Here is a 12,221-nt window from a genome sequence, read left to right as displayed (position 1 = left end):
CTAAACTACCAAACTCAGTGGCAAAATTTGCACTGACTTTGGGGTAGATGAAGGTTTCTAGAAAAGAAACATTTATGTATGTAGCATGGGCTAGTTCTGGTAATCTGGAGACTTATAGGTCACTGATAAATTTTAAAAAACCCCATAAACTCAGCCATGCAGAATTATCAGAAAATTGCTTAATTGACACACAACTTTTTTTGCTTTCCAGTCACACACCTCTTTTCTGACTATTCTTCCTGCTAAATAAATAAACAAACCATAAAGAAAACCTAGAAAATACGAACTAGCACCCATATAGATTTTGTGAAGCTTGCATATAAAAATAATATATAATAAAATACTTTTTTCTCAGTCCGCACTCAAGCACAGCTGGTGCCAAGGATGAAGAATAAAATGATTAATCAAATTTTCTGTAGAAAGTTGATGAAAGGCCTTTTTATAAATTTTATATATTCCTGTTAATACTTTCTATAGAACATTCTAAAACAGATCCTATGTACATTTCTGCGGTTTTTGTTTGCACATGCTGTCTTGCACTTTATAAAGTGAGATGAGGTGGTTTTCATTAATCCTGCAATAAAGCCTAGGTGGTTTTTACTCAGAGGGCCACTCTATTCCCCTCCTTCTTTTTGTGTGTCAGTTGTAAATTGATTGAGAAATACTCTGTTTCATGCTTCCCCACTCTTGGCATACAACATCTTCAAAGATTCAAAAGAGAAAGAAAAGCTAAAAAGGCAACAGGTAGCTAATACAGCATATGGCTCCATCTCCAGTTAAACCTGCTCAGGGTAACAAGCAGTAAGATTGTATTTTTTCTGCAGAGTGCAGGAGGAGAGGCTGTGAGTGAAAATAAATTACTGAACACAGACTCCAACACAGGATCAGTGGAAACTACTGCCAAGCCGTTACCATTTAAAGACCCCAACTTCATTGTAAGTATATTATTTTAACAATTCGAAATTTCAAGCTTTTCCCATAAAAGACTAACTAGGGTTCTATTTAACCATGCTCCTAGTGTAAATATTAAGAAAATAAGCTTAATAGCCAAATAAAAGGTTGACAGTTTTTAAGAAATTCACCTCAATCCATGTCACGCTACAGTCTAAAGTGCACACTGTATTATAGAATGAAAATGACACTGGTCCAGAGGCAGAACTGTTATATTAAGTTCTGGAACAGAGTGGGAAAACCTGTTAGGTGCAGGTAAGTGTGGAAGTTTTATGATATGGTATCTCACAAACTATCACAGCTAGAGAGAAAAAAATAATACAACACATGTTGGAATCACATGTTCCCATTCCTAGTCAATGCAGGCTGCAAAGCAGTTGAGCTAGAAATTAGCCAGAGTCATTAGCAAATGGCATTTTGCTCCTCTTCTGGTCCCTGAAACCCTGAACAGATTTGTGGTGTCTTCTTCCAACCATTGCTGGATTTAGAAGCAAGATGCGCTGTGCTCCCTAGAAGTTTGGCCTGCCAGCATTCAGAGTCATGTAAACACTGACAGCTGATGAAATGCAGGCTCCTAACACTCTGAGGGTTAAACTAGGAGAGAAGGTGAAGAAAATTAAGTTAGTAATGCCGGGTTTGTTTTTGATATCTTTTTATCTTGCTGTGCCAAGGCCAACTCATTGGCACACTGTACAAATGCTTTCTAGACAAGCAAACCTCTCAGACTGCTGGTCCTAAGCCAGTACTTAAAAAGAAGGATTTTATCCCAGATTTCACTCTGTTTGAACAAGATACGATATCCCACAGCACGTAACGAATAATTGGGCACCGCACAGCTCACTAAGCACAGGTTTGGCAGGGGGTATGAAATTAATCTCTGACATGTGAGTTGCTCTACATCTGCTTTGCAGACAACTTCAGTCATGAGAGGGGCATTCAAACAGCCATATACTTTGCTCACTAATCCTTCAGCAAGCACCAGCATCTTTGAGAGATGGGGCTTATTGCAAAAGCTCCTTTTGTGCCCAGAGGCATCCCATCTAGTTTCCACATAGGATTTAAAAACCACGAGGCCCTGAGCTGATCCTTAGTTCTTAGACGGATGTCACCATTTCCAAAGAGGCAATACTAATTTCTGCATGCTTGAAATAATAATGAATTTGGTCTTTGGCAACTACTGCAGAAATAATAGGCAGTTATAATAAAAACCATGAAATTTTCCCCTCCAATAGTGTAACTAATTTGAGAAGAAATGCATTGAGTGTTAATCAGCATTTCATTGGTATGACCTGGTAGTAACAATTTGGATGGATTTTTGCATCTTTCCTAATTTGCCTAAAAAGGAAGAAAATAAATCAAATAGTGTCTATCCCTTATATGTATGCCCAATTCTGAACCATTAGCTCACTGCAAAGGATACATTTGAGAGAAGAAAAGGAGGAAGAATTGACCTTTTGCTAAACTTTCTGATTGGAATTTACATCCTTTGGCAATAGCAATTGGAAAAAGACTTTCTGACACTTGGGTAGAGCGATAGCTGCTGTAGAGCAGTAGCTCCACTTGCCTAGCTTCAGCTTTCTCTGAACTTTGCTTGATTCATTTGTGCTTGGCAGTCATTGCCTTTTCATTGTAGGTGTGTGAGGTGATGCTTAGCCTGATTTTTAGGAGGCGTAAGTACATATAAAAACAGAGGTTGGTTTTGGGAATACTGAACAAAAAATCATTATGCAGTGATTTGGGGGAAAATTAATGCATTGAATTTGAATTAGTAGTGTAGAAGTGCATGTAATTTCATCTCATGCTGCAGCAGTCTCTATTACACAATGATCTTTAGATGACTAAGATGTTACCCTAAGAGCAAATATTTGCTTCTATGTTTTAAATCAGATATCCACCAGTATATCATCAGCTCATGATCATCTTTTCTGAATATATCTTATGTCTACAAAAAAAAGCTTTCTCATTGAATCCTTCCTTCTGTCATCCTCATCAATTTAACTGGTTAATTTACAAACATTCAAAGCAGAATTGTGTTTACAGAACTTCACTGAGTTTCAATGAGACTCATGAGGCAAGTTCTAATTATTAATAGAAATAGCAACTTCTCAATAGTAAGAACATTTTCTTTTCCTGAAGTTAAGCTGTAAATCTGTGTCCTTTGATCATTTAGAAGTAGTACAGTATGTTGTGCAGCTTCTGTCTCTGGAGGGACATAAATAAATTACTCTGTAGCAATCACATTTGATAACTGCAAGTGCCATTATAGTACCTGTGGCAAGCCTTCCATTAGTGTTCCTTTCAAAATGCAAAATTGTCTTGGCAGCCAACATTCTATTTATTATTCTCTTTCTATTATTCTGTCTCCTAGCCTTTGAAAGAAAAATAAAATTTCCAGAAAGTTTATCATAGAATTCATTACATTTTGCAAGATCAGTTGTGTTTTCTGCAGTTACAGATAATTTGTGAAAGAGCTGCATCTGTAATATGTCATAAAAAAGAGAGGGAAAATTTAGCTGTATAATCACGATTTTAGAAACAACTTCATAGTAATAAGTTCTAATACGTTAGGAAGTACATACAGAATCCTGTAATCTCAGGCTAAGCCTAACCACATTGATTTTCTATTTCTATGTAAAAAGCAGATTTTAATTTCCTTCAGTTAATCGGAAACATAGAAGCTTTGACACAGTCCAAAAAGCTTTGTTTTTGCTTGCAGCCAAGATTAAAGTGTCCAGTATAGTAGCCTGCTGATGAAATAAGTGAGAATAACAAATGGTTCATGACAAGATGAGACATATCAGAAGGACTATGAACTAGAAGTGTCATACTCTGAATAGTATTCTTTATTTTTTTCTCTAAACACCATATTTTTAATTCTAGCACTCCGGCATTGGTGGAGCAGCAGCTGGCAAGAAGAACAGAACATGGAAGAACCTAAAACAAATTCTTGCTTCTGAAAGGGCATTGCCATGGCAACTAAATGATCCTAGCTGTAAGCTGCTTAGACGCTTTGCATGTATTTATAAATAATAGAATCCACACAAATAACTTTTTTTAAAAGTAACCTAAATTATTTCATCAGTGCATGCAGTATCCTGCTTGAACAGGGTCCAGTAGTACATTTAAGATTACTCCAATCACACTGTCAGCCCTAAGTGGAAAGTAGGGGGAAGCAAACAATCTGGAGTATCATGGCAAAGTTCAAATATATTTGGGGGGAGAAGGAAAAAGTAATTGTCCAAACCAAGTCAGAAACCCTTATTCCCATAAGGTTTTTGTCACCCTTTCACTGGTTAGGCGCCTCCTCCTCTGTGTACAGTCCAGAGGTCTTTTGTTGGGTGGCTGCTGCTTGATTAGCTATATTTGAGCACTTTTCAAATAGTTTCTGTTAAGCCACATACCTGCAGTAGCTTAGACCTCAGCCCAAGCTTCCTATCCAGCTCCTTATCCTAGATTCTTAGGAGATTTAAATCCTACATCCTCTCTTTAGAGCAGCACAGCTGAAACTACACTATTAGCAGTGCTGATTAGCAGTCCTAGCTGGTTACATCCACAGGACCAGAGTTACAGCAGTGGTCTTAATCTAGATAGTCTTCAAGTCTGCTTGTAAAATAGGGTACTATTGAATGTAGCTGCCAGCAGAATGCAATCCTCAGATTTTATTTAAGCAAGTGGAGGCATTTCAAAACTGAGCATATGTATATACTTTTTATCAGACTTAGTGCTGTATCCAAAAATAGCTTGCCATTTTTTGAAGTGTTTTAGACACAACTGTTACAGAAAAATGCAGACTACTGTGTGTTCCCGGCCATTGTAACTGACAATCTGCTGATGTTGCTATTTCTACTATGCTCTGTTTGCAACCAGAAATTTACAGGATTTTTTGTACAAAGGAGGGAAAAGAAATTCAGTTTCATATTTAAAACCAGCTGTCTGTGGCATTAGGGTCTTTTGAATTATTAGATGATGAGTTAGAAGTTTGATATGGATGGAGTGTTTGAATTGAACATAGCATCTGAATGAGTTACAAGGGAGATCAGGAAAGAGGAAAGAAATTAGTCAGTTACAAGATATTTTTGTAAACATCCAAAATTGATGATTTAACTACTTAGGCATACCAACTGTATGCTAAAAAATGTTTATGAATGATAATTGCTATTTAAAAGCACCAAAGAACAGCAATTTTCAACCCTCAGCTCAATTTAAGCATTCAGACAATTTTCTAGGTCATTGAGTGGGCTTAAAGTGGTACATGCTTAAAGATTTAACTGATTTAAGAGATTATTTTGCTTTTGTGGATTATAGTATTTCAGAGCTGCAATCTTGAGCAATATTTCATGGTCTTAACATACAGTACGCATTTGATAATGGCTATTCTTTGCATGTGACTGACTACAAGGGAATTCATTAAGTCTAGGAAGAAATGGACACATTTCAAATGGCTCTGGCATCTTCCTTTTGGGGAGAGCAGTTCTGCTTGCTGAACTCTATTAATAGGTGAGCAGGATCAGGCTGTGATTTACAGTGCTAACAGGCTAAATGTTTTCAGAGGTGATTCTGCTTCGGATTTCTTTGCCTTAGTGTTGCTAGTTAATAGAGACCTCAGAGAGTAGGTTTATGTTATATATACATATATTTATAAGACACTGAGTTTATGTCTTTCTCTCTAGATTTTAATATTGATGCTCCTCCTTCTTTTAAACCTGCTAAGAAATATTCAGACATCTCAGGACTTCCAGTAAGTATTTTTTTTCCCCTCAAAATTGGCACCTTATTTTCCACTATGAAATAGTGCTGGTGCCTTGTCTTATAAAAGATGTATATGCTGAGGTTCCTATTCAGAACTTGGGCTTAATAATTATTCAGTGATTTAGGACCAAACCCTAAATACTTGTCAATACATCACAAAATCTTTAAGTTGTTAATAGATGTCAAGACAGACTAAATATCTTGTCCTGCCAATTAACTCCTATGATACCACTTTCTCACCTGTAGAATCTACATTGGTGCCCATAATTTCTAATTCCTAAGATAGCTGCACAGTCCTGCCTAAGGATACCTAATCCTAAAATAGTCCACAGCCTCCATGACTGTTAACTTTGCCAAGGTATACCCACACTGACTGAAATTTTCCATGTTGTTTGCCTGATGTGGATTTATTTCATTGTATCTTGTAGAGGAAGTTCTAAAAAGATGGCTCAGCAATCTCAACAATGAGATTAGGCAAAATTTTATTGTTTGGCCTCTTTTCCAAAAGGTTAAAAAAAAAAACCAAAACAGGCAACCCTTGTTATCATTGCTTTCAAACTTTTCCTCAAACAAATCAGCCTGAAACAGATACTTGGCATAGACTGTTGAGAGTTTCAAATGCTCCTATTCTTCAGAGGTGGAAGTTGGAGTTTGGCAGATGTATAGCCTGTGTGTCACAGATGGGCTCTTTTATGTGTTTTTGTTAAAGAAAGAGGAGAAAGGGGGGGAAAAAAGCAACAAACCACATTTGACTTAGATACAGTTTGCACATGCTCCAGAAAGTCTTGGTAGTTACAATTTGGTGCTTGAATTGAGATACTGTTGGCACAAAACAGGAACAAAGTCATTGAATTCTGCCCAACAAAAGTTTTGTATCTCCTGTTGAAACTCTTCCTATATTACATGAATAATTTTACTTCGAACAGGTAGTAGTAACAGCCTATCTTTTAATTTTTCACCTTCAAACCCCAGTGATTTATTTTGTAGAAGCCTGTGCAATTCTTACAATTGAAGTTGAAATGAATGGGAATGTTGTAGTTTGGAGTAAAAAAAATTCTTAAGTAATGGTTACACTAAGTAGCTACAATAATGAAAACTTTGTAATGTCAAAGAGCCTTGCACAGAATTTCTGTGTCACTTCCCCTTCTCACCCATAGGGCACTAACCCACCTTCAGAGGCTTGATATCACCTCCTGGAGATGTCCTTAAATGTACAGATTTGTTATACTGATGCAGGTTAGCACATCAGCTTGCATTCTGTGCTCTGAATTAGGCAAAGAGTCCTCATTAGGACAGAAAATGGGTGAGCACTTAACTAAGGGCTGCCTTATAGTGGATAATAAGTGTAAGGCATCAAAGAATAGCTATAGCACCAACTGTAATCCTGCACATCCTAGCATTTCATCTTGATTTGGTAGCATATGTTTTGTTAGACTTTATTTTTTAAGAACACATTTAAATAAGGCACCTAGGAGGTGGCATGTGTCCAGCCTCTGCCCCTGAATGTGGTTTAGAAAGAGAGTGAGTTGCTCACATAAAGGTTGGTAGCCCTTGGTGTTTAAGAGGCAGTGGAAAAGCAACATCTCCCTCACATGAACTGGCAGACAGCCAGTGGAAGAGACTGCTCACAAACCCAGGGAAGATAAATCCCTTCAGCCAGGTAGACTCCTGCCCCATCTCCAAGGAACCAGATAATACTTTCCAGCACTAACTTTTGATGTATTTCAAAACTAATCAGTCATTGCACCTATAGTGAGCTGATGATGCAGGGTATAGATGGGAGAGGAGACCACATTCCTACCAGTTAAGGGTCAGTTAAACCTTAGGAAATTCTCTCAGTTCCTCATCTTTTCTTTACCAGAACTTCTTTTCCATCAGTGATTTATGTACTATGACTATTTTAGCTTAGTATAGATACTCTCTATACAAATCCACTCAGTACTACTTTTGTTTTCTTCTCTTTCCACTTTTTTTTTCTGTAATTTTCCATCCTCTAATTGCATTGTGAGTCAAGTTTCCTATTTTACCTGGTCTGCAGGGTTCCTCCAGACTATGATAAAATTACCACATTTTAAAAACCCTTTTTTTATTAAAATAGCTGAGACAGTGTGTCCTTTAAATTGCTAGGCTAGAAATGTTTCATAAGAAGCACTAAACACACTTTCAAGATCATTTCCTAGTAGGAAGATATGTAATGTCCCTGTATGTTCTGTGTAAAATATAAAAGCGTTTGTGTAAGAATATGTTTTCTGTGGGAATATTGGATTTCCCATGGGGGGAAAAACTTCCTTAGCATTACCCATTTAGGGAAGAATTAAATTGTCTACTAGGTACAAAAAGAGAAGTATATTAAAACATTCTCAATCAGGATACTTGCTCTTATACTAGATGCCACAATTAAATTCTACTGATCCCCTTCTCTTTCTGTGTGTAGCACAAATGGAATTAAATTTACCAATGGTCTCAGCAGAGCAGCCAATTTATGTTTGTAAGGCAGCCTAGAATTCTAAAGCTATTATCCACTGTATTGACACTGCAAAATAAACCTATTATTTCCAAACTTGCAAGATGAGTATTTAGATATTTTAACCTGCAAAACAGAGTAATTTATTGTAAAGCAGATTAAAAAAAACCACCCAAACCTTCAAATATTTATACCTCTTCCTTTTCTGAAAATGGATCAGCCCTGTTACTATAGAAACAGATTGAGATACCTAGTTTATTGTATTTTAAGAGCATGTCTCCATGGCCTTTGACTTAGTTTTTAAACACAACAGAGTTTTTTCTTTGTAAATTCATCTTAATTTAATATTGTAATCTCGAATTATTGCTGGAGTGTTGGTAAAGTTTGTTTTCAGGCTGAAGCCATGGCATGAATGACTGGTTACCATATATTAGTGTCTGCAAACAGAACAGCCCAACACATAATACCAGAACAGTGAAGAGATGCCATAATATTTTTAACCTAGATCAGTGCACAATACAAATTGCAGATATTGCTTGGTTACTCTATTACAGAAGCATGCACATTTGAAAAGCAGTCTCATTACTTAGCTTTTTCTTACATGAGGCCAGATGTAAAGAGTGAAATAAATGTAAATTTATACCTGCTGTAACCATGAAGTTACCAGCAGGGATAAATTTACTCCTAATGTTCCAACTTTGCCATTTGTTTGAAACTTAATTAATGGTTTGAACTATTAGCTGACTCCATTTGATTAACCTGGCTGCATTTCTTTGGAAAGAAAACCAAGCTACAAATAACACTAAATTTTCTAAATCACATCAGACCAAATGATTGGCTGAATTGTTACCATGGTCAACAGGTGCTTTCCAAGATAAAAATGTAGAGAGCTCTGCACTATAAAACTGCGTGGTGTGAAAGACTAGTCCAGCTTTTCCTGCCCTTTCCTGTTTTTGTGGCAATGTCCTGAGGGGTCTCAACTGGCTGTGCCTTGCAGCCTGTCACCATCTCGTGCTAAAGAAAGGCACAGAAGACACTTGGTAATCCAATGTCAAAGAGGCAGGAGTTGTCCTGGAGGCTGAGTGTGGAGAGGCAATGCCCTGCTGCCTGTCTGCTCCCAGTGCAGCCTCCTGGCCTACCCCTGAGCTCAGCTGAGCTCCAGGTTTCTGTAGCAACAAGGAAGGGGAGAGGATAGAAGCAAACTGGCCCCACTCCCAGGCACCCAGGGTCCAAATATAGCAGAGGATGCAAGCGTAGCCCAGGGTGAGCTGGCCAGGCTGCTGTCCTGAAAGCAGGCATCTGGAGCAAACCACAATGCTGGGTTCAAATCTCTTATCAGTTCAGTCACAGAACCATAAGCTGAGACTCCCTAGCTTTAACAACCACTTTAAAGTAAATTAAAAGCTAAGTTGTATGCAGCAAGAGAAAGGCAGTCCAAAGCTATCAGAGCACCCATAATTCAGCCTCTTTGTGGGTAATTTATTGGCAGCAGCCTGACTCTTTGGAGAGCTGCCTTGAGAGAGACTGCACAAGGCACAGAGTTGCTAGGGTGAGTTTAAATAGTTGAGGAATTTCTTTTGCACTGTGTTTTATAGGAAACTTACTTCAGCCCTCTGTTATGTTTAATGCATCTCTAATCTGATTTTATAGGGGTCTGTTAACTTCTCATAAGTTCTCACATCAGGAGAAAGAAAAAAAGACAGACTTGTGGCCACATGGTAGAACAGCACTGCTGTTACTGTGAAGAGAAACTCCCTGTTTTGTGGTCTTGGAATTAAGATACTTCTTTTACTATTATGGTTAGAAATTTTATTTGAATCATATCTCTACCATTGTTTCTTTTTCAGGCAAATTACACAGATCCACAGAGCAAGCTAAGATTTAGTACCATTGAAGAATTTGCCTATATTCGGATGCTTCCTTCAGATGTGGTTACAGGATACCTGGCTCTAAGGAAAGCAACAAGTATTGTTTCCTGAACAGACTAAATATTCTTGTACATTGCTTGTGAACAGTGCTCATTTGGAGTATCATTTGGAAACTGACTGTGGGACTAAGATTCTTTAAAACTATCTGTGGATTTTTACATCTGGAAGTAGTTGATGATACATGCATTTGAAGAACATATGGATTTAATTTTCATAAGTGCTGATATTTGTTTGTTCACCAATTTGTTAGCAATTTAGTTTGGTGAACAGAATAACTTAGACCTTAAGGATATGTGTCTGTACTATAATGTCTCATTTATATTAATTTCTGTAAAGAAAGGATTTCATCTCCACCCTGTATATTTTATGTACTACACTGGCTCAGAAGAAACTGTCATTTGAATTGAAGAAAAGGTAACAAGATATCCAAATATCTAAACCTGCCTTAGCAGATGTGCTTTCCACTTGGCTATGAAGTTTGTCCCATCTGTAAAATGAAGCTAAAATACCCAGCAAGTGCTGCTGTTGTGATGACTTTTCAGGGTTCTGTGGCACTGTGGAAATGAAGACACAAATGTTTGTACTGAATTAACTGCCAGCATAAATAAAGTTGAATGTGCTTGTAAAATACATGTTACATGTTCATCAGTGAACACATGTAACAGGATCCAATCAAATCACCTTGTAACTCTAAATCATGACACTTTGCAGTTTTTGAGTGCTTCATTTCACAACCTGATATTCTTCTATCTTTCCTAGTGATTACAGTATTTGTACTAATTCGTATGAAGGAAGTATTAATTTCCCAGTCTTTTAAAAAAGATGGTAAGAAGCAGGACTTCCACTCTCCATTGGCATTCTGACACTCAGATGGCCTCCAGCAAGACAAGACCTCCTGCCTTAGAACACTGAACTTCGCACCATGAGACACCAAAAGAATACTTGAGACTTGAGAGCAACAGAACACTGTCATACTTTAGAAGGAGACTGGAAGAGAGCTTAGACTCTTGCTGGGGGGATGGCTGACAGGTACATGCCAACACATCAGGATAAGAATGACCTTGACTTCCTGAAACTAAGTCTAGGGGCAAAGGGGCAGAGGGTTTTCTGCCCATTCTTTCTTTCTGTCCTCTTTTTTATGACAAGCTACTGTCTTCCTACTTCTGAGTCTTTGTCCCAGCCTTAATCTCTTGCTAGGTTGTAATGGGGACTCCAAGTTCAGGCTCAGCTGTTCCTAGTCTCCAGTCACACAGCCTTCACTCCCACACTCCATCAACAGTCCTGTAGTGGTGGCACTAGGATTGGCTACTACACAAGTTACCACTTGCTGTGGGAATGCTGTTTTCCCATGTACAAAACTGCCAGTGGAACACTTGTGCCATAATTTGTTAGTACTGGGCTCCCCAGGTCACTGGGGAAGGGAGGTGCTGATCAGGAGACTGCACTTCTGACTCAGCAAGCTCCACTGTGGACATCAAGGATCTTGTGCAAGGCACAGCCTTCTCTTTGCCTGCACAAGCTGCACACAGGAGTGACTATTCAGTGTCTAAGCTGTGTTTTGAATGCATATTTCTATAGATATGATAATAATTAAGATTATTTTTTCAGATTGCAAGAATAAATATCCAGATTATTATTAATACTAGTTTAATTTCAACTCCAAAGCAGGAAAAATAATAATGGGATACACTGTTGGTGGGACTCAGTCCTCAGTTTTTGTGATCTAATATTGCCAAAAACAAATTCTAAAAGTCTTTGATATGCTTACAATAGATCCTTCAAAGCCCTAGATATCTGATAATGCCATAACTATCACAGTACAAAAATAATAAGACAGGATATTTCTCTGCATACCAGCAAGCATCCAAGCTGCATTCTCTGTGCATTGAGCTTTATAATGGATATTTTTAACTTACATTACATACTGAACATGTGTTTATAAGATAAGCTTAACACTGATATGAAAAGGAAACACATAGAACTGCTGTAAGATAATTTTTGTTTTAAATAAGCAGACAGCAGCTCAGAAAATCGATTTCACAAGCTTGTTCTCTCCCACAAATATTTTTAACATTCTTTGGGAATGACTGTGTAGGAGCCCAGGCTCCTCCACTGTCAAAAGTGTTCCA

At 37.8% G+C, this 12,221-nt stretch overlaps 1 protein-coding gene across 1 annotated transcript in view; it reads left to right on the top strand.

The window, feature by feature from the left end:
• The window catches only part of INO80C (INO80 complex subunit C), a 32,732-nt gene extending 22,008 nt beyond the window's left edge, over positions 1-10,724 (top strand). Inside the window, exons 4-7 of the mRNA XM_056482810.1 lie at positions 825-935; positions 3,832-3,943; positions 5,622-5,689; positions 10,012-10,724. Of these exons, the coding sequence (XP_056338785.1) occupies positions 825-935; positions 3,832-3,943; positions 5,622-5,689; positions 10,012-10,143 (423 nt within the window). The 3' untranslated portion in view covers positions 10,144-10,724. The remainder of the gene's footprint in view (positions 1-824; positions 936-3,831; positions 3,944-5,621; positions 5,690-10,011) is intronic.
• Positions 10,725-12,221: the final 1,497 nt, after the last annotated feature.

The sequence above is a fragment of the Oenanthe melanoleuca genome, chromosome 2 (assembly GCF_029582105.1).
Source record: "Oenanthe melanoleuca isolate GR-GAL-2019-014 chromosome 2, OMel1.0, whole genome shotgun sequence".
NCBI classification, from domain to species: domain Eukaryota; kingdom Metazoa; phylum Chordata; class Aves; order Passeriformes; family Muscicapidae; genus Oenanthe; species Oenanthe melanoleuca.
This window is presented reverse-complemented; position numbering and strand designations above follow the sequence as displayed.